The sequence below is a fragment of the Trematomus bernacchii genome, unplaced genomic scaffold (assembly GCF_902827165.1).
Source record: "Trematomus bernacchii unplaced genomic scaffold, fTreBer1.1, whole genome shotgun sequence".
Lineage (NCBI taxonomy): Eukaryota > Metazoa > Chordata > Actinopteri > Perciformes > Nototheniidae > Trematomus > Trematomus bernacchii.
Window position 1 is genome coordinate 4,661,291 of NW_022987851.1, and position 27,875 is coordinate 4,689,165.

General features: G+C 42.1%; 1 protein-coding gene and 8 non-coding genes across 10 annotated transcripts; 4 read left to right on the forward strand and 5 right to left on the reverse strand.

Moving 5' to 3' along the window:
• Positions 1-126: 126 nt before the first annotated feature.
• On the reverse strand, positions 127-245 carry LOC117469058. The gene has a single exon (XR_004554539.1). It is a non-coding gene; the product is annotated as a 5S ribosomal RNA (ribosomal RNA).
• Positions 246-838: 593 nt separating this feature from the next.
• LOC117469059 lies at positions 839-957 on the forward strand. The gene has a single exon (XR_004554540.1). It is a non-coding gene; the product is annotated as a 5S ribosomal RNA (ribosomal RNA).
• A 363-nt stretch (positions 958-1,320) lies between these two features.
• LOC117469050 lies at positions 1,321-1,439 on the reverse strand. Its single transcript, XR_004554531.1, has one exon. It is a non-coding gene; the product is annotated as a 5S ribosomal RNA (ribosomal RNA).
• A 594-nt stretch (positions 1,440-2,033) lies between these two features.
• On the forward strand, positions 2,034-2,152 carry LOC117469051. Its single transcript, XR_004554532.1, has one exon. It is a non-coding gene; the product is annotated as a 5S ribosomal RNA (ribosomal RNA).
• A 567-nt stretch (positions 2,153-2,719) lies between these two features.
• Positions 2,720-2,838, reverse strand: LOC117469052. The gene has a single exon (XR_004554533.1). It is a non-coding gene; the product is annotated as a 5S ribosomal RNA (ribosomal RNA).
• Positions 2,839-3,432: 594 nt separating this feature from the next.
• Positions 3,433-3,551, forward strand: LOC117469053. Its single transcript, XR_004554534.1, has one exon. It is a non-coding gene; the product is annotated as a 5S ribosomal RNA (ribosomal RNA).
• A 363-nt stretch (positions 3,552-3,914) lies between these two features.
• Positions 3,915-4,033, reverse strand: LOC117469054. Its single transcript, XR_004554535.1, has one exon. It is a non-coding gene; the product is annotated as a 5S ribosomal RNA (ribosomal RNA).
• Positions 4,034-4,613: 580 nt separating this feature from the next.
• On the forward strand, positions 4,614-22,888 carry LOC117468794 (uncharacterized transmembrane protein DDB_G0289901-like). Of its 2 annotated transcripts, none has more exons than XM_034113085.1 (3): positions 4,614-5,598; positions 21,921-22,010; positions 22,586-22,888. In XM_034113085.1, the coding sequence occupies exons 1-2, from the start codon at positions 4,853-4,855 to the stop codon at positions 21,979-21,981; spliced, it is 807 nt and encodes a 268-aa protein (XP_033968976.1). In that variant the 5' UTR covers positions 4,614-4,852; the 3' UTR covers positions 21,982-22,010; positions 22,586-22,888. The 2 variants fall into 2 exon arrangements, 1 of the variants encoding a protein (XP_033968976.1); XR_004554517.1 differs by having other exon boundaries at positions 4,615-5,623.
• On the reverse strand, positions 10,672-10,790 carry LOC117469055. The gene has a single exon (XR_004554536.1). It is a non-coding gene; the product is annotated as a 5S ribosomal RNA (ribosomal RNA).
• Positions 22,889-27,875: the final 4,987 nt, after the last annotated feature.

A 27,875-nucleotide genomic window follows, 5' to 3' on the forward strand; every position in this document is an offset into this window, starting at 1 on the left:
TTAAAATATCAATATTTGAGCAAATTGTTTATCAGAGCAATAGTTAACTTTGCATTGCCCTCAGTCTGTTTACAGCTGTGTCAATTGAAAGGGCAGCGCCGTCTGCTGACCAAGGAATAAAGTAAAAGCTTACGGCACCGGGTATTCCCAGGCGGTCTCCCATCCAAGTACTGACCCGGCCCGACCCTGCTTAGCTTCCGAGATCGGACGAGATCGGGCGTGTTCAGGGTGGTATGGCCGTAAACGAAAATTGAACCGGCACACATGCTATTTATGGCTGCTCAAACGTCGCTGATAACCCTCAACCTTCTCAGCTCCAGCTAAAGTACAATCTATGCTCTTTTACTACTGTCAATCACCTGTTTGGAGCCCCATGTTTGCAAAAAACTGAAAGTTGCCCATTACCTCTTGAATCATGACTTTTATCAACAATGCATTCATATAAAATAGAGCGTCTCAGTCTTGGTGTGAATGCTTGTTTGGTGTCTGGCTGAAAGTTCAATTCAAGCTTTTTTTTGCAAAGTGCTGGAATCGGCTGCCATTTAAGTAAGATCTGCCCAAACCATGGTCCGTTCTGAAAGGGGGAACTAAGCTAACGACTTTTAATCCGTTTCCATGGCAGTTTTGCTCCGTTTATTGATTTTGGTTGTACTTTAATAAAACTTGGCTGGACTTCAAATCATCACATTTCAAATCTTTCTCCTCGCTTTCTCTTGCCCGTAGTTTAGGCTCCAAGCTTGAGTAAAAGAGGATAGATTGTATTTTAGCTGTAGAAGAAGGCTGCGTTATCAGCGGTGATGAAGCTGCTATAAATAGCATGTGTGCCAGTTCAATTTTCGTTTACGGCCATACCACCCTGAACACGCCCGATCTCGTCCGATCTCGGAAGCTAAGCAGGGTCGGGCCGGGTCAGTACTTGGATGGGAGACCGCCTGGGAATACCCGGTGCCGTAAGCTTTTTATTTTCTTCCTTCATCGGCAGAGGTCCCTGCACATTCTTTTGAGGGTTAGCCAATCTCCAATCTATCATCCAATCGTGATATTCCATTTCCATTGTGAGATTGGACCTAAGCCAATCACGTCACGGTATCGCAATGGACAGAGCCACTCACGGCACTGCTTCTCTCCGAACCCGCCCCCTACGCCCTGTTGATTGACAGTGGTCCTTTTTTTTGTTTGGCTTTTAAATAGTTATTAAAATATCAATATTTGAGCAAATTGTTTATCAGAGCAATAGTTAACTTTGCATTGCCCTCAGTCTGTTTACAGCTGTATCAATTGAAAGGGCAGCGCCGTCTGCTGACCAAGGAATAAAGTAAAAGCTTACGGCACCGGGTATTCCCAGGCGGTCTCCCATCCAAGTACTGACCCGGCCCGACCCTGCTTAGCTTCCGAGATCGGACGAGATCGGGCGTGTTCAGGGTGGTATGGCCGTAAACGAAAATTCAACCGGCACACATGCTATTTATGGCTGCTCAAACGCCGCTGATAACCCTCAACCTTCTCAGCTCCAGCTAAAGTACAATCTATGCTCTTTTACTACTGTCAATCACCTGTTTGGAGCCCCATGTTTGCAAAAAACTGAAAGTTGCCCATTACCTCTTGAATCATGACTTTTATCAACAATGCATTCATATAAAATAGAGCGTCTCAGTCTTGGTGTGAATGCTTGTTTGGTGTCTGGCTGAAAGTTCAATTCAAGCTTTTTTTTTGCAAAGTGCTGGAATCGGCTGCCATTTAAGTAAGATCTGCCCAAACCATGGTCCGTTCTGAAAGGGGGAACTAAGCTAACGACTTTTAATCCGTTTCCATGGCAGTTTTGCTCCGTTTATTGATTTTGGTTGTACTTTAATAAAACTTGGCTGGACTTCAAATCATCACATTTCAAATCTTTCTCCTCGCTTTCTCTTGCCCGTAGTTTAGGCTCCAAGCTTGAGTAAAAGAGGATAGATTGTATTTTAGCTGTAGAAGAAGGCTGCGTTATCAGCGGTGATGAAGCTGCTATAAATAGCATGTGTGCCAGTTCAATTTTCGTTTACGGCCATACCACCCTGAACACGCCCGATCTCGTCCGATCTCGGAAGCTAAGCAGGGTCGGGCCGGGTCAGTACTTGGATGGGAGACCGCCTGGGAATACCCGGTGCCGTAAGCTTTTTATTTTCTTCCTTCATCGGCAGAGGTCCCTGCACATTCTTTTGAGGGTTAGCCAATCTCCAATCTATCATCCAATCGTGATATTCCATTTCCATTGTGAGATTGGACCTAAGCCAATCACGTCACGGTATCGCAATGGACAGAGCCACTCACGGCACTGCTTCTCTCCGAACCCGCCCCCTACGCCCTGTTGATTGACAGTGGTCCTTTTTTTTGTTTGGCTTTTAAATAGTTATTAAAATATCAATATTTGAGCAAATTGTTTATCAGAGCAATAGTTAACTTTGCATTGCCCTCAGTCTGTTTACAGCTGTGTCAATTGAAAGGGCAGCATCGCAATGGACAGAGCCACTCACGGCACTGCTTCTCTCCGAACCCGCCCCCTACGCCCTGTTGATTGACAGTGGTCCTTTTTTTTGTTTGGCTTTTAAATAGTTATTAAAATATCAATATTTGAGCAAATTGTTTATCAGAGCAATAGTTAACTTTGCATTGCCCTCAGTCTGTTTACAGCTGTATTCAATTGAAAGGGCAGCGCCGTCTGCTGACCAAGGAATAAAGTAAAAGCTTACGGCACCGGGTATTCCCAGGCGGTCTCCCATCCAAGTACTGACCCGGCCCGACCCTGCTTAGCTTCCGAGATCGGACGAGATCGGGCGTGTTCAGGGTGGTATGGCCGTAAACGAAAATTGAACCGGCACACATGCTATTTATGGCTGCTCAAACGCCGCTGATAACCCTCAACCTTCTCAGCTCCAGCTAAAGTACAATCGATGCTCTTTTACTACTGTCAATCACCTGTTTGGAGCCCCATGTTTGCAAAAAACTGAAAGTTGCCCATTACCTCTTGAATCATGACTTTTATCAACAATGCATTCATATAAAATAGAGCGTCTCAGTCTTGGTGTGAATGCTTGTTTGGTGTCTGGCTGAAAGTTCAATTCAAGCTTTTTTTTGCAAAGTGCTGGAATCGGCTGCCATTTAAGTAAGATCTGCCCAAACCATGGTCCGTTCTGAAAGGGGGAACTAAGCTAACGACTTTTAATCCGTTTCCATGGCAGTTTTGCTCCGTTTATTGATTTTGGTTGTACTTTAATAAAACTTGGCTGGACTTCAAATCATCACATTTCAAATCTTTCTCCTCGCTTTCTCTTGCCCGTAGTTTAGGCTCCAAGCTTGAGTAAAAGAGGATAGATTGTATTTTAGCTGTAGAAGAAGGCTGCGTTATCAGCGGTGATGAAGCTGCTATAAATAGCATGTGTGCTAGGTTCAATTTTCGTTTACGGCCATACCACCCTGAACACGCCCGATCTCGTCCGATCTCGGAAGCTAAGCAGGGTCGGGCCGGGTCAGTACTTGGATGGGAGACCGCCTGGGAATACCCGGTGCCGTAAGCTTTTTATTTTCTTCCTTCATCGGCAGAGGTCCCTGCACATTCTTTTGAGGGTTAGCCAATCTCCAATCTATCATCCAATCGTGATATTCCATTTCCATTGTGAGATTGGACCTAAGCCAATCACGTCACGGTATCGCAATGGACAGAGCCACTCACGGCACTGCTTCTCTCCGAACCCGCCCCCTACGCCCTGTTGATTGACAGTGGTCCTTTTTTTTGTTTGGCTTTTAAATAGTTATTAAAATATCAATATTTGAGCAAATTGTTTATCAGAGCAATAGTTAACTTTGCATTGCCCTCAGTCTGTTTACAGCTGTGTCAATTGAAAGGGCAGCGCCGTCTGCTGACCAAGGAATAAAGTAAAAGCTTACGGCACCGGGTATTCCCAGGCGGTCTCCCATCCAAGTACTGACCCGGCCCGACCCTGCTTAGCTTCCGAGATCGGACGAGATCGGGCGTGTTCAGGGTGGTATGGCCGTAAACGAAAATTCAACCGGCACACATGCTATTTATGGCTGCTCAAACGCCGCTGATAACCCTCAACCTTCTCAGCTCCAGCTAAAGTACAATCTATGCTCTTTTACTACTGTCAATCACCTGTTTGGAGCCCCATGTTTGCAAAAAACTGAAAGTTGCCCATTACCTCTTGAATCATGACTTTTATCAACAATGCATTCATATAAAATAGAGCGTCTCAGTCTTGGTGTGAATGCTTGTTTGGTGTCTGGCTGAAAGTTCAATTCAAGCTTTTTTTTGCAAAGTGCTGGAATCGGCTGCCATTTAAGTAAGATCTGCCCAAACCATGGTCCGTTCTGAAAGGGGGAACTAAGCTAACGACTTTTAATCCGTTTCCATGGCAGTTTTGCTCCGTTTATTGATTTTGGTTGTACTTTAATAAAACTTGGCTGGACTTCAAATCATCACATTTCAAATCTTTCTCCTCGCTTTCTCTTGCCCGTAGTTTAGGCTCCAAGCTTGAGTAAAAGAGGATAGATTGTATTTTAGCTGTAGAAGAAGGCTGCGTTATCAGCGGTGATGAAGCTGCTATAAATAGCATGTGTGCCGGTTCAATTTTCGTTTACGGCCATACCACCCTGAACACGCCCGGTGTCGCATGTGTGGGAGCGGGAGAGAAATGTTTGGTGGAGAACCGAGTGAAAAAGTGAATTAGCGAAGGATTTCGCGGAGGATTTTGTGCTGCAGACCCCCCCAAACAGCATAGCTGTCGGGGGGGACCATTCCCGAGAGAATACGAGGTCTGAAATCGAAGATATACGGAAGAGGAGCAACGTGAATTCTGGAATGCGGGCGTCACGCAGCCGGAATGCGGAAATAGAAACGGAGAACAAAACGGCGGTGGAAAACACTAAATCGGCGGTGGAAAATAGAAATGAAGGTAGCAAAGAGAAGATGAAGATAACTGTGGAGGAAAAAGTTGTAAAAGTTGCAAGTGGAAAGAGTTTGTGGACAAAAGAGGTGGCGGGTCCCGCTGATCACGGCACAGCTGTGTTGGAAGCTAACGAGAGGAGCGGGAACGACAAAGCAAAGATGAATACTGAAAAAGAGGAGTTGGACGGGGGGAAAGGAGGTGATTCAAGAGAGAATGTGACGAGGAAGACACTGACGGAGACGGAATTTGCTAAAAACAAAAGAGAAGAAGATCCCAAGAGTAAGGAGGGGGCGGGGCTGGCTGTCTCCGGTGGTGCAACTGATGCAGCTACGATAGCTAAAATGAGTAGCAGAGAAGATGACGGAGGAGAAGAAGCGTCAGCAGGGAGGAAAACTGATAGGAAGATAAAGCACTGCACGGAGGAGAAGGAAGAAGCCACGAAAGGAGACGGAGGTAGCAGCGGTGGGGTGACGGCTGGTGAGGAGAGGACGGGAAGAGGTGACACGGGGGAGAAGAAGGGAATCATTGTTGGAGCTGGTGGAGTACATGGGGGTGGTGGGGCTGACGGAGGAAACACTGATGGAGATGTCGGAATATATGGGGGTGATGAGGGAAACACTGATGGAGCAAGAAAGGACAAAAGGAAGAAGAAGAGAAAGTAAGGAAGAGGAGGATATCGGCGGGTGAGCTATATTTGCAAGAGCTAACTGTGAAAGTTTCTGTGGAAGGTGGAGTCAAAAATCTGACGGTGATGGACATGTTGGTGGGGATACAAAAGATGTGTGGGGTAATTTTGGGGTGCAGGGAGAAGGGGGGGAGGGAATACGAGATTACTATGAAAGCGAGGGAGGGAATGGAGAGTCTTTTGGAGGGGGTGAGGGTCAGGGGTGTACTGGTGAGTGCAAGGGAGCTGCTACGAAACGAGGTCACTGTTTCCTTTATGAACCTGCCAGTTTATATTGAGGATGATGCTATCCTACTGAAACTGAACAACTGGGGTGTGAAGCCTGCCTCGAGAATAATAAGGCGATGTGTACCGGGGACTAAAATTGCAGATGGTACCAGACACTTGAGGGTGGTGTTCAGCGGGGATGTACACTCACTCCCGTACTCTACAAAGTTTGAAGTTGCGGGAGGGGAGGAATGAGAAGGGACAGGAGCCCCAATAGGATGGAGATGCGCTCTCATTCTCAGAGGGGACGGGCGAGAAATATGAAAAAAAATGAGAAAAAAAAGGGAAAAAATAAGAAATAGAGTTTAATTTGTTATTTCTCCTCCTTTATGTATATGCTATGGTGACTTTCTGCTCCTTTAAAGGAAGAGGACTGAAAACAAAGGACAGAAGGGACCGAGCTTTATTGCTATGTGCAACTGACATTATATGCCTACAAGAGACACATTGGGATGAAAGGTGTGTGGATGATGTGAAGAAGGGTTGGATGGGTGATGTTTATGTGAATAATGGGGGGTTTGAATGCTAGAGGGGTTGCGATTTTAATTAAAACTGGGGTAGTAGAGAATGTGAGGAAGGTTGATGATGATGGTGAGGGGAGAATGATTGTTGTAGAGTTTGATTATATGGGGGAAATGTTTAAATTAATTAATGTACATGCACCGAATGAGGAGAAGGAAAGGAAGGTGTTTTTTGAAGGTCTGGATGGGAAATGTGGGGGAAATTGTATGGTGGTGGGTGATTTCAATGTGTGGTGTGGAAAGAATGATGTGGCTGGGGGGATGCGGTTTAAAAATGATGCTTCAAGACGTGCGCTTGAAAAGATGATGGGGGAGAATGGGTTAAGGGATTTGTGGAGGGAGAGAAACATGGATGAAAGGGTGTTCACAAGGAAACAGGTGGTGGGAGGTGTATTGAAGCAAAGTAGGATAGATTTGGTGTTATGTAAGGGGAGTATGGGTAGTCAAATTGGGGAGTTCAAGCATGGGATAAATAGTTTAAGTGATCATGTTATTCTTAGGTTTAGTTTGGATGATGGGTGTAGGGGGAGGGGTGTGGTGTTTGAATGCAATGTTGTTAAAGGATGAGAGTTATAAAGGTATGGTGTATGAATGGATAAATAAGCAAGGAAGTATGGATGGAGAGGATGAGGGGGAGTGGTGGGAGGATTTGAAAGAAAAGATTAAGAAAATGAGTATTAAGTTTAGTTGTAGGAGGAACAAAAAAGGGAGAGAGAGGGAGGAAAAGTTGAAGGAGGAACTGGTTAGAGAGACAGAAAGGATAGAGGAAGAGATAGGGAGAGATTTAGGGGTATATAATAGTTTAAAGGATGAGTTGGGGGTAATAGAAAGGGAGAAATGTATGGGAGCGATAGTTAGGAGTAGGGCTAGATATTTGGTAGAAGGGGAGAAGTGCACAGGTTTTTTTTTGGGGATGGAAAAAAGGAAACAGGGGAATAATTATATTAAACAGATAGAGGGTAAAGGGGGAGAGGTGATATCAGATTTAGTGGGGATAGTGAAAAGGGTGGAAGAATTTTATAGGGATTTATTTAAGGAGGAGGGGATTGATAATGAGTGTCTAGAGAAGGCACTGGATAGCATGGAAGCGGTGTTGACTGAAGAGGGAAAGGATTTATGTGAAGGAGAAATAACAAAGGAGGAGATAGAAGCAGCAATTGACGGCATGGGGAGGAATAAAAGCCCTGGGTTAGACGGTCTAACTGCTGAATTTTATGTGGAGTTTAAGGGCATATTAGTGCCGATATTGCAAAAGCTTTTCAAATGCTTTGAAGAGAGGGACGAACTGCCGGACGGTTTGTCAACAGGGGTGATTAGTATTTTGTTTAAGAAGGGGAGTAGGGATAAGCTAGGGAACTATAGACCTTTGAGTATGTTAAATAATGATTATAAGATTTTAGCACGGGTGTTGTCTAACAGGTTGAAGAGGGTAATTGGTGTAGTCGTGGGGAGCACACAAGCTTATAGCATACCGGGGAGAGATATTAGTGACACTATTTGTAGTATAAGGGATATTATTAATTATATGAAGGGGGGGATAGGTGGGGTGTTGATTAGTTTGGATTTAAATAAGGCTTTTGATAGGGTAAATCACGATTATTTATTTAGGGTTTTAGAGAAAGCGGGGTTTGGGAGGCGTTTTATTGGGTGGATTAGGAGGATTTATAGGAAGGCGGTGAGTTGTGTTAAGGTTAATGGAATTGTCACTAATGTTTTTAAGTTAGGGAGGTCAGTCCGGCAGGGGTGCCCTCTCTCGGCAATGCTTTATGCTTTGTCAGCAGAGCCGTTTGCGACATTGCTGAAAAAAAATGAGAAAGTGAAGGGGGTGGAGGTGCCAGGGGGGGGGGGTGAGTGTAGTTTACCAGTATGCGGATGACACAACAATCACGGTTAGGGATATGGAGAGTGTGAAAGGGGTATTTGAGAGTGTAGAAGTGTATGGAAGGGCATCAGGGGCAAAAATTAATATAGAAAAGTCAGAGTTTATGGTGTTAGGGACAGGTATAGTGTAGGGAGAGCAGAGGTGAAGTTGAGGGAAAATAAGGATTATTTTAGGGTTTTGGGTATTAATTTGGGTTTGAAAGATAGAGAGGGGAGGGATGTGCAATATGAGGGTGTTTTGGGAAGCATTAGGAAAACGTTGAGGTTTTGGAAACTGAGGAAATTGAAATTGAGAGGCAAGGTTATGGTGGTAAATGGGTTAATTATGAGTAAGTTAGTTTATATTATGAATGTGTTAGATGTGCCTGAGAGGATAGTTAGAGAAATAAATAAAATAGTAAGTGAATTTATCTGGGATGGGGAGGGGAGTAAGGATAACAAGGGAGGTGTTAGAAAATGAGTATAAGGATGGGGGGTTGAAGTTAATAAATATAGAGAGGAAGTTAAAAACAATGAGGGTCAAAACAATGATCAAATATTTAAATAAAAAAGATGATCATGTGTGGAAAGTGTTTTTGAGGGATAGTAAAGGTGGGGGGTGTGGGGATAGTGGAATGTGTTTCAAGAAAGGGTGGATGAGTGGGATGAGTGATTTTCAAAGGGAAGTGATGAGTGCATGGGGAGAGTTTTTGGTGAATGTTAGGTATGATTGTGTGAACAGGAAACAGGTATGGGTGCAGCCGATATTTCAAAATAAAATTATAATGAAGGAAGGGAAGGTAATGTTCAATTTGCCAATGTGGAGGGCGGGATTTAGGGTTGTAAGGGATTTAGTATATGAATATGTTCCGGGTTTTATGAGGGCACAGGTGATTATTGATGAGGTGAGAGGGGGGGATTTGTTAATGGGGAAAGGGACAGCAGAGACTTTATTAGAGAGTATAAAGGAAGGAATGCCGGGGGAGTGGAGGAGAATGATTGAAAGTGAAAATGTGGGGAGTGTGGAAGGTGATGTGGTGTTGTATGTGGGTGAAGGGATGAAACTGGAGGATTTGAGTGCAAAAGGAATTTATAAAATGTTTGGGTTGGGAAGTGTGAGGAGACCAGCATCGGAGAAAGTGTGGGAAAAAGTGGTGGGTGGAATGGATGTGAGAAAGATATGGTTGAATCTGAGAGTGAAAGGTAATAGTATAGAATGTGAGCAGTTTGATTTTCTTTTAAGACATAATAGGGTTTTTAATAATTTGATAATAAGTATGTTTGACAAAGAGGTGAGGAGAGAATGTGATGTATGTAGAGTGGAAGTGGAGAATTGTATGCATGAGTTTTTTGAGTGTAGAGAATGAAAGGGTTTTTTTGGGAAATTGAAAGAAATGATATGCAGATGTTGGGATATAAGGGTGTTAAAATGTTTGGAATGGAAGGAGCTGTGGCTATTTGGTATGAATGGGAAAATGGATGGATATAATGTTGGTTTGTTGAATATGTGTCTAAGTCAGGCTAGATATGCGGTGAAGATAAGGAGAAATGCCGCCCATTATGAAGGAAGAATTGACAAAGTGTGGAATATTATGAAGAGGAATATTAAGAGGGATTTGGGAATGTTATTATTACATAAAGGGAAAGATGTTTTTGTGGTGGAGTTTGTGGAAGGAAGTGATTTAATTCAAGTAGATGATGATAAGCTAACATATCATTTTGATGAATGATGGTATGGTGTTTTGTTTTTGTTTATTTTGAGAAAGAGTGTTTACAGTGATTTGTATGAAATTTTGTTTTGATGGAAATGTTGTGGTGGTTTTTGTTTGGATATTAGTTTAAAGCATTGGGGTCCTTTCTTTTTTTGGGGATCAGTGATGTGATTTGAATGTAAAGTGCAAACTTTTATAATAAAAGATAAAAAAAAAAAAAAAAAAAACACACCTGATCTCGTCTGATCTCGGAAGCTAAGCAGGGTCGGGCCGGGTCAGTACTTGGATGGGAGACCGCCTGGGAATACCCGGTGCCGTAAGCTTTTTATTTTCTTCCTTCATCGGCAGAGGTCCTTGCACATTCTTTTGAGGGTTAGCCAATCTCCAATCTATCATCCAATCATGATGTTCCATTTCCATTGTTAGATTGGACCTAAGCCAATCACGTCACGGCATCGCAATGGACAGAGCCACTCACGGCACTGCTTCTCTCCGAACCCGCCCCCTACACCCTGTTGATTGACAGTGGTCCTTTTTTTTGTTTGGCTTTTAAATAGTTATTGAAATATCAATATTTGAGCAAATTGTTTATCAGAGCAATAGTTAACTTTGCATTGCCCTCAGTCTGTTTACAGCTGTATCAATTGAAAGGGCAGCGACGTCTGCTGACCAAGGAATAAAGTAAAAGCTTACGGCACCGGGTATTCCCAGGCGGTCTCCCATCCAAGTACTGACCCGGCCCGACCCTGCTTAGCTTCCGAGATCGGACGAGATCGGGCGTGTTCAGGGTGGTATGGCCGTAAACGAAAATTGAACCGGCACACATGCTATTTATGACTGCTCAAACGCCGCTGATAACCCTCAACCTTCTCAGCTCCAGCTAAAGTACAATCTATCCTCTTTTACTACTGTCAATCACCTGTTTGGAGCCCCATGTTTGCAAAAAACTGAAAGTTGCCCATTACCTCTTGAATCATGACTTTTATCAACAATGCATTCATATAAAATAGAGCATCTCAGTCTTGGTGTGAATGCTTGTTTGGTGTCTGGCTGAAAGTTCAATTCAAGCTTTTTTTTGCAAAGTGCTGGAATCGGCTGCCATTTAAGTAAGATCTGCCCAAACCATGGTCCGTTCTGAAAGGGGGAACTAAGCTAACGACTTTTAATCCGTTTCCATGGCAGTTTTGCTCCGTTTATTGATTTTGGTTGTACTTTAATAAAACTTGTCTGGACTTCAAATCATCACATTTCAAATCTTTCTCCTCGCTTTCTCTTGCCCGTAGTTTAGGCTCCAAGCTTGAGTAAAAGAGGATAGATTGTATTTTAGCTGTAGAAGAAGGCTGCGTTATCAGCTGTGTTGAAGCTGCTATAAATAGCATGTGTGCCAGTGTTATGCCGTAGATTGAAGCCCTGTTCGCGGGGAAGAGCAAAGGTGACGTCATCGCCTGTATTGAGCGTTCGCCTAGTTTTCTAAGCGGAAAAACGAAAGATACTATTTACTTTCTCTCTTTTGAATGATATATTTCCCATCAGATTAAACAGCAAACGGCTGAATAAATAATGTGCATACAATTGCGTGGAGGCTCGTTTTAAGGACACTTTTCAGATCTGTCACAATCTTCGTATTGGAACAAACTTCCGTTTTTGAGTCCACTCTGTTATGTTCCTCCTTCCTACAGAACAGACAATGACAGGATAATATGTCATTTGTCAGTATAGTCCTATTTTTTAAAACCTTCTCTGTTGTTTAAGTGTCTGATAACCACGAATAGTAAGCAATGATATAACAGTAATTATATAACATATGTCAGACACTGTGTTATTTTCAATCAAGCCTAAAAGATGATAATGTGTTCAAACTGGCTTCACTCGCTTGAATTGCTCCTTTGAATGTAATTTTCCTCTGTGCTTTCCTACTCAACACATGTTTGTATTGTAATGCCACTCATATTTTATTTTTTATTGTATTTTAAGGTGACATTGAATGCTTTGAAAGGTGCCCTAAAATAAAGTGTATTATTGATCTTATATCTGTGCCTATATCACACTATTAATGTTCCTTATTTTAGACTAGGTTAATCCTGGTGTCAATAGGGAAGATCTGCCTGGCCCTCCCTGGCCCTCCCACGGCGCCGGGCATGATGGGGTAGAGGAGTTCTATAGGGATTTATTTAAAGAGGAGGAGGCCGATAAGCGGAGCTTGGAAATGACCATAGGCAGCATGGAAAAGAGCCCGAGTAATGAGGGTAGAGAAATGTGTGAGGGGGAAAGGGGAGGTTGAACTTGACATAAAAGGGATAGGGAGAAATAAAAGTCCAGGGCTGGATGGATTGACAGCGGAATTTTATATTGAGTTCAAGGAAGTTCTGGTTCCCATACTCTATGAGCTGTTTAAGCAGCTGGGAGAGAGGGAGGAATTGCCGGCTGACCTATCAACAGGGGTGATCAGTATTCTATATGAGAAGGGAAGTAGGGACAAATTGGAGAACTATAGGCCTCTGAGCATGCTAAACACGGATTACAAAATTCTGGCACGGGTGTTATCGAACAGGTTAAAGAAGGTTATTGGGACGGTAGTGGGGTGCACACAGGCCTACAGCATACCAGGGAGGGATATTAGCGACACAGTGAGCAGTATAAGGGACACTATTGCGCACATGAAGGGGGGGAAAGGTGGGATAGTTGTCAGTTTAGATCTAAACAAAGCGTTTGACGGGGTGAATCATTCATATTTATTTAAGGAGTTAGAGAGAGCGGGTTTCGGGAAGGGGTTTGTTGGGTGGATAAAGAGGATATATGCAGGGGCTGTCAGTTGTGTCTAAGTTAATGGGATAATTACAAACGTTTTCAAATTGGGGAGGTCAGTTCGGCAAGGGTGCCCTCTCTCTGCCATGCTTTATGCGTTATCAGCAGAGCCGCTTGCAGCTTTGTTACAGAAAAATAAGGAAGTAAGAGGAATAGAAGTACCAGGAGGGAGGATGAGTCTGTTGTATCAGTATGCTGACGACACTACATTAACAGTGAAGGACATGGAGAGCATAAAGGGGATTCTTGAAAGCTTACAAATATATGGAGGGGCGTCAGGGGCAAAGGTCAATGTAGAGAAGTCTGAGTACATGGTTCTAGGAGGGGTGACCGTAGGAAGAATAGATTTGGGGCTAAAAGAAAACAAGGAATATTTCAGAGTGCTGGGGATACATTTAGGGATAAAGGACAGGGAGGGCAGAGACATCCAGTATGAAAGAATCACAGAGAGCATAAGGAAAACGCTGACCTTTTGGAAAAGAAGGAAGCTAAAATTGAGAGGAAAAATTATAGTAGTGAACGGGTTAATAATGAGCAAACTTATCTGTGTTGAACGTTCTGGATGTTCCTGAGAGGGTGCTGAAAGAAATGGATACAATAATAAGTGAGTTCTTATGGGATGGGAGGGGAGTGAAGATAGCAAAGGAGGTTTTGGAGAATGGATATAAAGATGGGGGATTGAAGCTAATGAATTTAGACAGGAAGAGAAAAGCAAGTAGGATCAAGATGATGATAAGATACCTGAGCGTCAAGAATGACCACCTATGGAAGGTCTTTCTAGGGGATGCTCTGAGCAAGTGTGGCGGGTGTGGTGACAGTGTGATTTTTATGAAGATGGGGAAAAGGAGGACGAATGAGTGAGTTTCAAAAGGAGGTATTGAGTGCATGAGGAGAGTTTTTGGTAAATGTGGGGTACGACTGCGTGAATGTAAGGCAAGTGTGGCAGCAGCCAATCTTCCTCAATCCTAGGATTGAGGGTGAGAAAGGTTCTATCTTCAATTTGCCAATGTGGAGGGTGGGATTCAGACTGGTGAAGGATTTGGTTTACGAGTATGTTCCTGGGTTCATGAGGTCGCAGGTCATTGTGGATGAGGTGAGGGAGAGAGATTTGGTGATGGGTTTGAGGACTGCTGAGAATGTGATCAGCATGATGTGATGGATAGCATAAAGGAGGGGATGCCGGATGAATGGAGAAGGATGATTGAGGGGGAGCAGGCGGGAAGAGATGTGAGCAGGGTTGAATTATATGTAGGCACGGGGGAAAAAAGGATCACCCTGGGGAAAATTACAACGAAAGGTATCTATGAGATGATGAGGAAAGAGTGTGTAAGGAGACCAGCCGCTGAGAAAGTGTGGGAGAAAGTCGTGTGTGAGATGGATGTGAGGAAAATATGGTGGAACTTAAGGGTAAAGGGAAATAGCCCTGAGTGTGAGAATTTTGACTTTCTATTAAGACACAATAGAGTTTTTAATAACTTAATTGTGAGCATGTTTGACAGTGGAGTGAAGAGGGAATGTGATGTGTGTAAAGTAGGTGTAGAGAACTGTATGCATGAGTTTGTGGAATGTAGTGAATTGAGGGGTTTCTTTGAAAGAATGAAAGAGATGTTATACAGATGCTGGGATGAAAAGGAAATAAAGACGATGGACTGGAAGGAACTGTGGTTGTTTGGATGGAGGGGGAAAATGTGTGGCCACAATGTTAACCTGCTGAACCTCGTATTGATATATTACACAGATATGCTGTAAAGCTAAGAAGGAATAGGTGCGTTCACACCGGAGTACTTTGGTGTACTTTTCCCACAATAGTTCATCAGAACTACGATATATTTGCGTTCACACCAAAAAGCCCCAGGAACTAAAGTAGCTCAACTTAGTTCGCGAGACTCGCTTTTCAGTCCCTGCCACAGAGCAGGGTCTTTCGTGGGAGAAAGTAGTTCGTACGTCTGATTGGCTGTGCGGAATGCAAACCACGCCCGTTTGACTCAGAATTTTTTGTTGTAAGCGGCCATTGTATTTCCTCGCTTCGCAGCACACACGAAGAGATTCCTTTTGTGAAAGCAGTTATTATAGCAACACTAAATAAATCAATTGGAGCGGTGGAGTGATGAGGATGAGGATGTGTCTGCGCTTCTGGCGATTGACTCGTAGGACGCGAAGCGCCACATTCCGAAGCTTCTACTGAATGCAGTTTCTGTGGCTCTGCAAAGTTAGCAGACCTGGCAAAGTCATGTCGGGACGACTACCAAGGTAAAATAAAATACATGCACTGCACTGTTTTAATCTGCACAATACTGGTCTTAGATGTACTTTTATTTGCTCAGTAGATCGAGGTAGCCATGGTAGAACTTGCTAACGTTAGGTCCAAGCCGGCTAATAACATCTAGCTAGCTAGCTATTCTCATCCATGCCCGCTATGAACACGTTTTGACTTGTGAATAAGTGTGCAATGTTCTGTAATTTGCTTCACTAACTCATGGCACTAATCGTGTGTTTCAGGCGAGGTGTTTCTCTCAGGATTAGAAACTAGTAGAAGTAAAAAGTGATCAGAAAAATAAGTAGTGGAATGTACTTAAGTACAGTAACGAGGTATTTGTACTCCGCTACTTCCTACGTCTGACCAACGTGTATCTCTATATTCAGAGCACCCAGTATAAGACGGTGGAGCGGGTGGTGCAGACTCTGAAGAACCTGTGCTGTGCTCTGGACGAGACGGAGACCCAGGCCATCACTGAGGCCGTCAAAAGGCTGAAACACTCCGTCAACTTACCCCAGACACGCTCCCCCAAGGTGGGCTAACACTCTGCTTCACACGTTCATACAGAGCGTTGTTTACATGTTAGGAAGTGTTTGTAAGATCAACTTGTTTTGCTTTGCAGATGGGGTCCACATCGTCTGGTCAATCGTCAAATGGTACGTACACACAGTCACACTCCACCTCCACTTATTTAATTTAAATGTGATTGTTGCAGCTTATCATGTCAATGTGGTGCAAAGATGCATTACAGACAGAAATAACTTTTAAATAAAGTCACTGTCAAGTGTCTAAGGCTATTTAAAGACTATGTGGCTTATTCTATTACGGTATGAATCATTCAAAGCTTCATAGCATCATTAATGCTTGCATTAAAATTGTAAAACGTTTAATTTGTATCTATTTGTCCCTATCATGTCCTGAGAGCCCTCCATCCCCCAATTGCTAGTGCCTTCACCATTTAAAATGTTAATAGTCAAATCAAAGGTGTTCCCTGTGTTCCTCCTGTTGTGTGCCTGCAGAGACAGATTTGGACAATGTTGTGTCGTTGTTGCGATTAAACTGATCTTGTATCTTGCATATTTCACCTTAGGAAAGTGGGCACGCGATGACAGCTTCCTTGACACCATCATGGCGATGGCCCGCCGTGCCATGGTCAGCAAGGAGAATGAGGACCTGCGTGCCAAGGAGATGCACGACGAACGGCTGCTGCATTCACACAAGGCCCAGGAATCGAGGTGGAGCAACAAAATACCTTTCAGGCTGGGCTTCTGGCAGTGCTAAGCGAGCTGATTAAATCCAACAGGCCTTCAATACAAAAATTAAGAAAAACTTGTCGTTGATAAACTGTACAATGACTTGTTGGGAGGCATGTGGTGCAGTGCTCTGGTGCGTTGGTGTTCGGATCAGGGGAGCACAGGTTCAAACCCCACTGCAGTCAGGATGTCGTTGTGTCCCTGGGCAAGACACTTCACCCCAAATTGCCTACACCTGGGAGAGTTCATTTTGTATTATTGTGATTATATATATATATGCCACTGTTATTAATACTGACACTTCACTTTGCACTAAGGTGTGTGCTGCTGAGCCTATCTATTGTTATTATATATATATATATATATTGCCACTGTTATTATATTGTTTTGATACTGACACTTATTGATCTGCTGCTGATAAATAAAAGAGAACCTACATTGCGATTAAACAGAAAATGTATCTTGCTTATTTCTCCTGACACTTTATCTTTATGGTGACCTGTGTAGCATCCTATACATCACATGTAAGTGATTATTCTGATACCATCATGACACCATGAAACTGGCGAAGCTTTATTTATTGTGTCCCACCCCATATATGTGTCTTTGAAAAAGATCATTCAATTGTATTTCAAAATGGCGTCCATCAACACAAACACTATTTATAGAAAGATAAATGGTTAAGTTTGTAATTAACAGTGTTGTGAGTTCAATATTTTAATTAATTATAGTAAGGGAACATAGGAGGATATATAATAAAGGTGTTAACTGCTGAGCCTATTTACTGTGCAATACTACAGACATGTTAGTGGTATTATTTCTTATCTAACTCTTTCCTATGGTCAGACAAATCAGAAGTCATTTAAACAATTTGAGATTGTTCTTTTTGTTTCTCAATTGATTTTCCAGAATATGCACCACCTAGGCAGACTTTATATCACAAATAAATGAATGACATGTACTACAGTAATTGATTATATTGATATTGCCTACTCAGATATAAATGTGTATAAAATGAAATCAATTCAAAGTTTCTTGCTGCTTTTAATGCAATTCATGGCTGCAGGGCAAACGTCCAAAATCCTTATTCTACAATCATTTAATCAAGACACTTGTGTATATTTTACTTTAATTTGTAATAAACAAAAAAATATGAATGGTTGTCATCAAGCTGGGTCGCCGGTAAGGCAGTCCATTCCTCCCTGTACTCATCACCACGACGCTCACACAGGTTATGCAATACGCAACATGCTGCCACCTGGATTTTGATATTGTCCATGTTGCAGTCGTTTCGCTTCAAGCACCGCATATCTGGAACACATACAAAGACACAAATTAGCCCGACATAACTCCATAAATCCTACATTAGATAGTATTAATGTGATTTACTGAACGTACCATTGCTGTTCTTTGGGCGTGATAACGGTCATCATCCTCAGCTGACGAAACATGTCCATAGCGTGTGCTTGTCGCCGTCCAGTCCTTTTGTTAAGGCTTCTTAACCGCGATCTGTATTTGTGGCTGAGTTATTGGCTTAAATAACTCAGCACCAAAACCACAACTTCAGTCAACTCCATAGCGTGTCTGACTGAGGTCGGAAGGTAAACAGAAGCATACAGCGGAAGCGGAAGTTTTCTTTCTTCTTCTCTCGGTTTTTTGGCGGATTGCAACTTTAAGGTGCATACCGCCACCTACTGTACTCGCCGTGAAGTTGTTTGCAGCCTGCCAGGAAAAGCTAAGCAGAAGAAGAAGAAGTGACGTCAGCGGCTCATTTGCCTAATCCCCCCCCAGGAACTCATTTTGGTGTGAACGCGATCTGCTTTAGTTCATCAGAACTAAAAGAACTCTCATGAACTAAAGTTCTCAGGAACTACTGTGGGAAAAGTACTTGGTGTGAACGCGCCTAATGTGGCTCATTTTGAGGGGAAAATAGTCAGTGTCTGGGACCTGATGGTGAGGACAATAAAGAGAGACTTAAGACTTCTGTCCATACACATGGGAAAAGAGGAGTTTGTGGGAGAATATGTGGAGGGATGTTCATTGATTGAAGAGGAGGAAGGAAAGTTAAAATTCAACTTTGAGATGCAATAAAGAGTATGTTTATTTTTGTTTTGGATGATGCTGGATCCCTGTAAAAGGGGATCTTTGTTGTAAAAAGAAAATGTGATAAAGTGTAAATATGTGATTTCTATAATAAAAGATTAAAAAAACACGCCCGATCTCATCCGATCTCGGAAGCTAAGGAGGGTCGGGCCGGGTCAGCACTTGGATGGGAGACCGCCTGGGAATACCCGGTGCAGTAAGCTTTTTATTTTCTTCCTTCATCGGCAGAGGTCCCTGCACATTCTTTTGAGGGTTAGCCAATCTCCAATCTATCATCCAATCATGATATTCCATTTCCATTGTGAGATTGGATCTAAGCCAATCACGTCACAGCATCGCAATGGACGGAGCCACTCACGTCACTGCTTCTCTCCGAACCCGCCCCCTACACCCTGTTGATTGACAGTGGTCCTTTTTTTTGTTTGGCTTTTAAATAGTTATTAAAATATCAATATTTGAGCAAATTGTTTATCAGAGCAATAGTTAACTTTGCATTGCTCTCAGTCTGTTTACAGCTGACTATGTTTTAAAAATGCGCTTATCCAGAAAAGCCTGGTTTGGACACTTTACGGGCAGAAGAAACATTTCTATTAAAGAAAGAATTATACATTTCTGTACATTTATGCCTATAATAGCTACTAACTTGAATTTTTATTAAAATTAATTAATCAATTATTTTTTATATTTTATTGTAATGTAGAGACAAGGCTTTTAGTGATATGTAAAAAAAAAAAGAAGAAGTCTAAATATGATATTTGGCCTCAAATCATCTGAGGCCTGGCGCCCCCCCTGCGATCTTTGGCGCCCCCCAGGTTGGGAACCACTGCCATAGACTGTATGTTTGTACACTGTACAGCAGGGGTGGGGAACCTCCGGCCTCCGGGCCGTATACGGACCGCGAGACCATTTGGTACGGCCCTCGAGGTAATTTATAAATACTTGCAAAAAAGAAAATAATTAAATAAATCTAGACCGCAAAATAATTAAACAAGCGAGTGCCTTTTTTTCCGGGCCAGGTCAGGGTCCTTGAACACAACACAAGCCTAACGTGTCATCACGTGGTATATGTCTCGTCTGACAGGGGTGTAGTTCTGCCGGAGAGCACCAGAATGCCGCTCCGGTGTTGTGTCAAATTATGCACCCCCTGGCCTGTCAAAAAAGCACCCCCCTAAAAAATATGCTTCTATTAATCCCACCCTCAAGCACTTTGGAGGGTATATTTGTAGGACTAGTACCAACTAGAGAATGCAATTCCTGAAGAAATTGCTAGTGGGAATGCTTTGTGCTGAAAAGCTGACGCTAAACTGCTATGCTGAAATGTAATGTGTAAGAAGAAAGTGAAGAATTTAGATAGAAATGATACATGAACACTGGGGGCTTGAATGTGTGATGAGAGAAGAAAAGAAAGTAAAAAGGCTTGGTAAAGCAGCAGAATATTTGAACTGCAAACTTTTGAACTAAGTTGATGGCGAATGATCTGTCGCCATGCCAACGGCATTTGATGACATCCCATAATACACTTAGATGCGTTGATGGCTGCATCATTACCAAACCTGTGAAGTTTTGGGCCGTTTGGAGCATTTTCACTGAAGTTATGAGAAAACCATGTTTCATGGCAAGCATTGTGTTGCCACGGCAACGGCATTTGAAGAAATCTCAAAACTGTCCCGTAGATGTCTTCACGGCTGGACTGTTAGCACACGTGAAGTTTGAGCACTTTTTGAACATTTTCATAGGAGTTATAGCGACATCGTGTTTTATGGCGAGATCTCAGATTTGGTGTCAAGCTTAAAACGGCATATGATGACACCCCATAATTGACGTAGAGCTGTTGAGGGCAGGACCATTAACCATTATCTGAAGTCTGCTGATCTGAGCATGTCAGTTGGAGTTATGACATCATCGTGTTCCATGACACAGGTGTTTATATTTGAGCTAACGACTGTCCAGAGATCAAAGGTTTCCATGGTGATGTGCAGTAATCAGTGAGAGGAGAGCATTTTCATTGTTCTGAATAATAATAATAATAATAATAGATTTATTTTGTTAGCGCTTTTACAGGTGCTCAAAGACGCTTTACAGATGTAGTGAAAATAAAAGAATAAATATACATAGTTAAAGTTAAAGTCAAATAATACAAAAACAATCACACATTAAAAGCCAGATTCTGTGAGTTTTCGTGAGTTTTTTGAAGGTGGTGAGGTCAGTGCAGTCTCTGATGGGTTGTGGGAGTGAGTTCCAGAGGGAGGGGGCAGCGACGGAGAAGGCTATGTCCCCCCCAGGTCCGGTGATTGGTGCGGGTGGGGATGGATAGGAGATTGGCTTCTGATGAGCGGAGGCAGCGGGAAGGGGTGTGGTGGTGCAGCAGGTCTGTGAGGTAGGGGGGGGCCTGATTGTTGAGGGCTTTGTAAGTAATCAGGAGGATTTTGAAGTCGATTCTTTGACGGACGGGGAGCCAGTGGAGGTTCTGGAGGACGGGAGTGATGTGGTCTCGGGAGCGGGTGTGGGTGAGGAGGCGGCAACAGAGTTCTGGATATGTTGGAGTTTATTGAGGAGGTTGGATGGTATGCCGTAGAGCAGTGGTTCCCAACCTGGGGGGCGCCAAAGATCACAGGGGGGGGCGCCAGGCCTCAGATGATTTGAGGCCAAATATCATATTTCTACATTTTTTTTGGCTTCTGTGTGAGGTTGGTAAAATAAGGTCATCCTTGTACGTTAGATAGTTAGTTTGCTAGTTAGGTTACTGTATGCATTGTTAAGGTTAATTTAAATTCGCTATGCTCTACTATAGCATAAAATAGACTAGCTAACGTCAACGTATTGTTGAAGAGAGGCTTAGTGTATATTAAATCAACCTCATAATGAAATGTGTGTATCTTTAAAATATGAACGTCACATTTCAAGATGGTCCAGAAATAACGCTCCCTTAGATATTGTAATATGGTTTGTTGAAATGGAGTTATTTATTGCAGCTAACCGCCTATCCGACGAACGACCCAAACATTGTTGTTTTTAATATTAGTACCAATGCCTCTTTTCATTTTATTATCATCACACTTGAGAAACAGCCTTATCTGTAGAACGGAACATGTAACTTAATGCCTGCATTTGATGAATAGCGTAGTCAATGCTTTAGTGACAAGGAAATGATTTGTTTAAATATTAGATATGACGTTATCTGTGACTTCAGTGAAAATTAAGCTTATCCATTGCATTGCATTTGTTAAATAGGTTTGTGTCTTACCCTTACGTGTGTGATACATATGAATATGGCATATGAAAACAAATGAATTTGACTGACTCATGAAAAACTCATCCAAAGTAACAGTAAAATAAAAAGGACCTACACAATAATACTCAATCAAACTGATAAGATACAGTATAAGGACTGTGATATCCCGCCATTTCTTAAGTATAACAATACGATTATGACCTGTTTTTAAAAGAAGATAAAAAGTTGTTTGCATGTAAAGAAGTCTGTAACCCACGCATGTAACTTTACATCTGTTTGTTAAAGTGTCCTTAAGGTGATCCAGACATGCTGGACCAGAGGAGGAGAGACAGATCTGGACTCCTAACAGCAGAGAACTTCAGCACGGATTCCAAGGTACATATACCTTTTTCATAATTTACAAAGAATGCATAAAGTTATTGGTTTTAAAAAATAAAGTAATGACTCAAATACACTGATATACATGCCATTAAACATGACTAAATACTAGATCACCTACACATCAGTGATGTTGAATGTACTTTCTTAGCAAAAGGTTACATTTACACTTTACAACATCACTTTTTTGTTCAACTTTCACATTTCAATGTATTTAAGGCAAATATTATTGAACATAGTGAAAGCGGCGACCCTTTGTCTCTGCATATTGACTGTAAAAAACATGTTAAAAGTGATTCTTTCAGTGAGACAACCGAAAATAGCAAGCTTCTACAGTTGCACTAAGTTTTGATAACAGTTAAATATTATTTTAATAATACATTTATTTCAATGTTGATGAATTTAGAACGGTTTATTCATAACCTGATTGTTCATTCATTACACTGTTGAATTTAAAAAACACATTCAAATAAAAAAATCGTTATATTTATAGCCCCTGAACAAACAAACACACCTCTTTCTTAAATAACACACTTGGTCTGCAATAATATGTTTTTTGATATTTCTGTTAGGAAAGGACATGCCTGAGAGACAGGACTGCTTCACCATTTTCTCTTTCTCCGAGGGTCCAGAAGAACATCCAAGAGGGAAAGGAAAAGCTGATGTCATGAGATTTAAGACCAGTACAGGACATTCACTAAGAGACACTTATATTGTAACACAAAGACCTGCACACTGAATAGTTTTGTAGTCTAACAAATAAAACTTGATTTGATTTGAACAGGAACTTAATTTTTGTGTTGTTTTGTGTTTTACGTTGCACCTCAGAGACAGTGTGATTATTGTCAGGCCTATAAAGTTTGGCAAAAAAAAAAGTCAGCTGATCAAATGCATTTGCCTCACTTTATGAGCTTCACAATACTTGTGCCTTGTACCACAGAGTTTGCAACGTCACAAATAAATGGTGCCAATCTTCAGTCAGATGTGAATGTGTAATTTAACATTTTCAGTAAGATTAACGGACAAAAGGAGTACATATACAATGTGAACTAAAAGTTATCAAGCATGAACCATCACAATTTTTTTAAATAAAACGAAATAATATACATAAGTTACACTAAATGTTAATCTGTTAATTGATTAAGTAAACACATTTGGTCAAATAAAGTGACAGGCTAGGCCTGTGCAGGTGGTAACAGCTGTGCCCAGCATGGGCTAAGTTCTGTAGGTGCAGCTGGTGCAGGTCCTCCTCCCTCAGGCCTGGTCCTCCTCGCAGGGAAAGACCCTCAGCCCTCTCTGGCCAAACCAACAGACAGGACGTTCATAAAGCTGAGGTTTCCCCCAAAGTCTCTAATCACCCATCCTGTGAATATGAGAGGGGAACAAATAGTGTAATAGATGCTTTGGACAATAAGAAATATAAAGTTAACTGTTGAGTTGCTCAGATTTTAAGATTGACAATGCTACTACTGTATTACTAATATCTCACATCTGAGGGTTTAATAATACAAAAAAAAGGAGAGGCACCGTAAAATAAAGATTGGTCTTTCAATAAATTGTGTTGATTTTGTCTTTTGAATTGTTTGTCTAAAGTCAAGTAGCTAGAACTGTTACTTATAGTTTGAATGATAGTCTGGTTATAATGTTTGGAGGAGGCATCACAGGTAAGAGCACCATTTGTTGTGTTGCATCCACAACAAATGCACACAGATTGATGTGTGTGTATTTATTTATCTACTATTTCTTGAATCATTACTGTCAGTCCAAAACAAGAGATTTTGTTTTAGTAACTTGTTTTTAAAACATTATCTCTTTTCCACTACACTATCTTGAATATTTTAGTTTTTACATCACTACATTTATCTAACAGCTTTAACATTGTAAAGGTGTCACTTCGGACTCTGGGTAATTATGACAGCATGTCCTACTATTTTGAGAGTTTGAACAAACCAGACCTTCATCTATTAATGTAGAAAATAATCAGCACATTAAAGGTGGGGTACACTGTAAAAAAAAAACTCGTAAAAAAACGGTCAAAGTACTGGCAGCAGCGGCTGCCAAACAAAAACCCTTAAATTAAAGTAAAATACTTTAACTGAAATAAAGTGAATAAGCCATTAATTTACGGGAATTGTCCTTAAATATTTTACAGGAAAACACTGTAATTTTACAGATTTATCCTCTCTTTTTACAGTCAATAACCTTTAATAAAAGTACATTACTAATACTTTAACGTACAAATACTCTAATTTTACAGATTTATCCTCTCTTTTTACAGTCAATAACCTTTAATAAAAGTACATTACTAATACTTTAACGTGCAAATACTCTAATTTTACAGATTTATCCTCTCTTTTTACAGTCAATAACCTTTAATAAAAGTACAGCACTAAATCTTCTACGGGCAAAAAACACGTAAAAAAACGGTCAAATGACTGGCAGCAGTGGCTGCCAAACAAAAACCATAAAATTAAAGTAAAAATACTTTAACTCAAATAAAGTGCAAAAGCAATTAATATACAGAAATTGTCCTTAACGATTTTACAGGAAACTTTCCTCTCTTTTCAAAATCCATTGTCTTAAAATGTTACATTCAAATACCTTAAATAAAGTTCGGATGAGAAAAACTGTTTTTTACATTTTTTTTTATTAGATTTGTATGATCAAACACTAAAATAAATACAGAACCTAAAGTTCTACAGGTAGAATACTGTTATTTTACAGCTTTTTTCTAACATTTTCCAATCAAAGACATTCAATGAAAAGACATCACAAAATGTTCTGTCGGAAACAATTACTCTGAAAACTTAAAATATGAAAACTAATGAATACAGCATTTCATATTTAAACATCATACTTATAAACAGTAGAAACAAAAAGTAAGTTGAATTTTTTTAAGAGTACTTTGAAACATTCTCAACTGAAAATAACAGAAATTACAAAATGGCAACATATGTTCACATTGTCAATTTGAAGGAGCAGTGTGCAGGATTTAGTACGTCTAACAATGGGGATGTAGGTTCCAACAAATGGATAACTTGTTCACTCACCCTCCTATCCCAAGTTTGTAGAATGTATATTGGCTGCAAAAAACTTGAGGCCCAATCATGTTTCCTCTGTCCATTCTGCGCTACTGTAGACGTGGCAGTGCAACCTAGAGGACAAAAAGATCAGAATCAGAAACAGGTTTTTCACACGTATGAGGAATTTGACTAGGTGTCGTACATACACATATAAATAAAAAAAATTAAATAAAAAAAAGTACACAGATAGCGAACTATATTAAGAACACTGTAATAAAAATATAGTAAGATAGCAATAAAATAAAGCAGTAATATACATCGAAATAGAATGCAATAAATTATAGAATATAAAATATGTGCACTAAGCAATATTTAAACATTGCATTATTTACCATCCTGTGATCTCCATTATGTAATGCATAGAGTCTGCGTTGTGGATGAGGTAAAGTGTCAGTGGGGGGGCCTTGTTGAGGTGGCGAGAGGTTTTGGTCCTGGTGGCGAGAGGTTTTGGTCCTGGTGGCGAGAGGTTTTGGTCCTGATGGAGAGAGGTTCTGGTCCTGATGGAGAGAGGTTCTGGTCCTGATGGAGAGGTTTTGGTCCTGATGGAGAGAGGTTTTGGTCCTGATGGAGAGAGGTTCTGGTCCTGATGGAGAGAGGTTCTGGTCCTGATGGAGAGAGGTTCTGGTCCTGATGGAGAGAGGTTCTGGTCCTGATGGAGAGAGGTTCTGGTCCTGATGGAGAGAGGTTTTGGTCCTGATGGAGAGAGGTTCTGGTCCTGATGGAGAGAGGTTTTGGTCCTGATGGAGAGAGGTTTTGGTCCTGATGGAGCGCAGCCTCCTGCCAGAGGGGAGGGGGGTGAACAGTTTGTGTCCAGGGTGGGAGGGATCGGCCACTATCTTTCCTGCCCGCCTCAGGGTCCTGGAGGCATGCAGGTCGTGGAGGGATGGCAGATTGCAGCCTATCACCTTCTCTGCAGAGCGGATGACACGCTGCAGCCTGCCCTTATCCTTGGCTGTGGCTGCAGCGTACCAGATGGTGATGGAGGAGGGGAGGATGGACTCCATGATGGAGGTGTAGAAGTTCACCATCATCGTCTTTGGCAGGTTGAATTTCTTCAGCTGCCTCAGGAAGAACATCCTCTGCTGGGCTTTTTTGATGAGGGAGCTGCTGTTCTGCTCCCATTTGAGGTCCTGGGCGATGATGGTGCCCAGGAAGCGGAAAGACTCCACAGCAGTGACTGGGGAGTCACACAGAGTGATGGGGAGTCATACAGAGTGATGGTGAGCCACACAGAGTGATGGGGGCGGGCGGGGCTGCGTTCTTCCTAAAGTCCACAACCATCTCCACTGTCTTGAGAGCGTTGAACTCCAGGTGGTTTTCCCCACACCAGGTCACCAGATGGTCCATCTCCCACCTGTAGGCAGACTCGTCCCCACCAGAGATGAGTCCGATGAGCGTGGTGTCGTCTGAACTTCAGGAGCTTGACAGACTGGTGACTGGAGGTGCAGCTGTTGGTGTACAGGGAGAAGAGCAGAGGGGAAAGAACGCAGCCTTGAGGGGTACCGGTGCTGATGGTCAGAGACGCGTTTCCCCAGCCTCACGTGCTGCTTCCTGTCTGTGATCCACCTGCAGCTGGGAGAGCTTGTCCTGCAGCAGAGCTGGGATGATGGTGTTGAAGGCAGAGCTGAAGTCCACAAACAGGATCCTGGCGTAGGTTCCTGCTGTGTCCAGGTGCTGGAGGAGGAAGTGAAGTGATAACTATTAGTAAACCATAATGATGGATGTTATTATCAGCAGCTGCCAATAGATCCCCTAAATCTTGTATGATGGACACATGGACACACACACACACACACACACACACACACACACACACACACACACACACACACACACACACACACACACACACACACACACACACACACACACACACACACACACACACACACACACACACACACACACACCACACACACACACACACACACACACACACACACACACACACACACACACAACACACACACACACACACACACACACACACACACACACACACACACACACACACACACACACACACACACACACACACACACACACACACACACACACACACACACACACACACACACACACACACACACACACACACACACACACACACACACACACACACCAGAGTTCCCGTTAGCCGGTAATTACCGGACAATGACCGGTAAAATATGCTGAAGTCCGGCAAATCTAAATCTCTCCGGTCAAAATGTCCGGTCAAAATAATTTTCCCTTAGCGCAATACCGCATCAGTTGCGCCACTTATGTGACAGACAAGAATAGTATGTGACAGACAAAAGAGTATGTGACAGACAAAAATTGTCAATTCTAATGTCTAACACTTAATGTGGAGAAAGAGATGTCCTGTATGGGTTGATTGTGCGTTGATCTGTTGGTAATGCCTCGGGGTTCCGGTGGGCATGTAAACAAATGCATAATGCTGCGCTATACTTTGTGGCCTCATCCGGTTGCATAGCGACGCTTATTGTTTAGGTGTCTTTTAACAAGCAGGTAGTCATATCATTAGCTAGAACTAGCTAGATCTGATCGATATGGACATAAATGCGAGTAAAGTCTAATCTGACAGGAGAGAGAGATCGGCTGCTGCTGACGAGTCGACACGCAGCTCTGCATGATCCCCTGCAGCGGCGAGCAGAGCAAAACACACTTCAGGTTAGAAAATCACACGTAGCTATTTTAATTACCTCTCAAACTACCTAAACTAGTTATAGATATGTTTAGTTTTACTGTCGGGGTCACTCATTACTGGATCCGCGAGCTG

Coding starts and splice junctions, on each gene's coding strand:
- LOC117468794 (XM_034113085.1), top strand. CDS start 4,853: ATGCGGGCGTCACGCAGCCGGAATGCGGAAATAGAAACGGAGAACAAA. Junction 5,599..21,920: donor AAAAGGAAGAAGAAGAGAAA/GTAAGGAAGAGG, acceptor TGTTTGTTAAAG/TGTCCTTAAGGTGATCCAGA.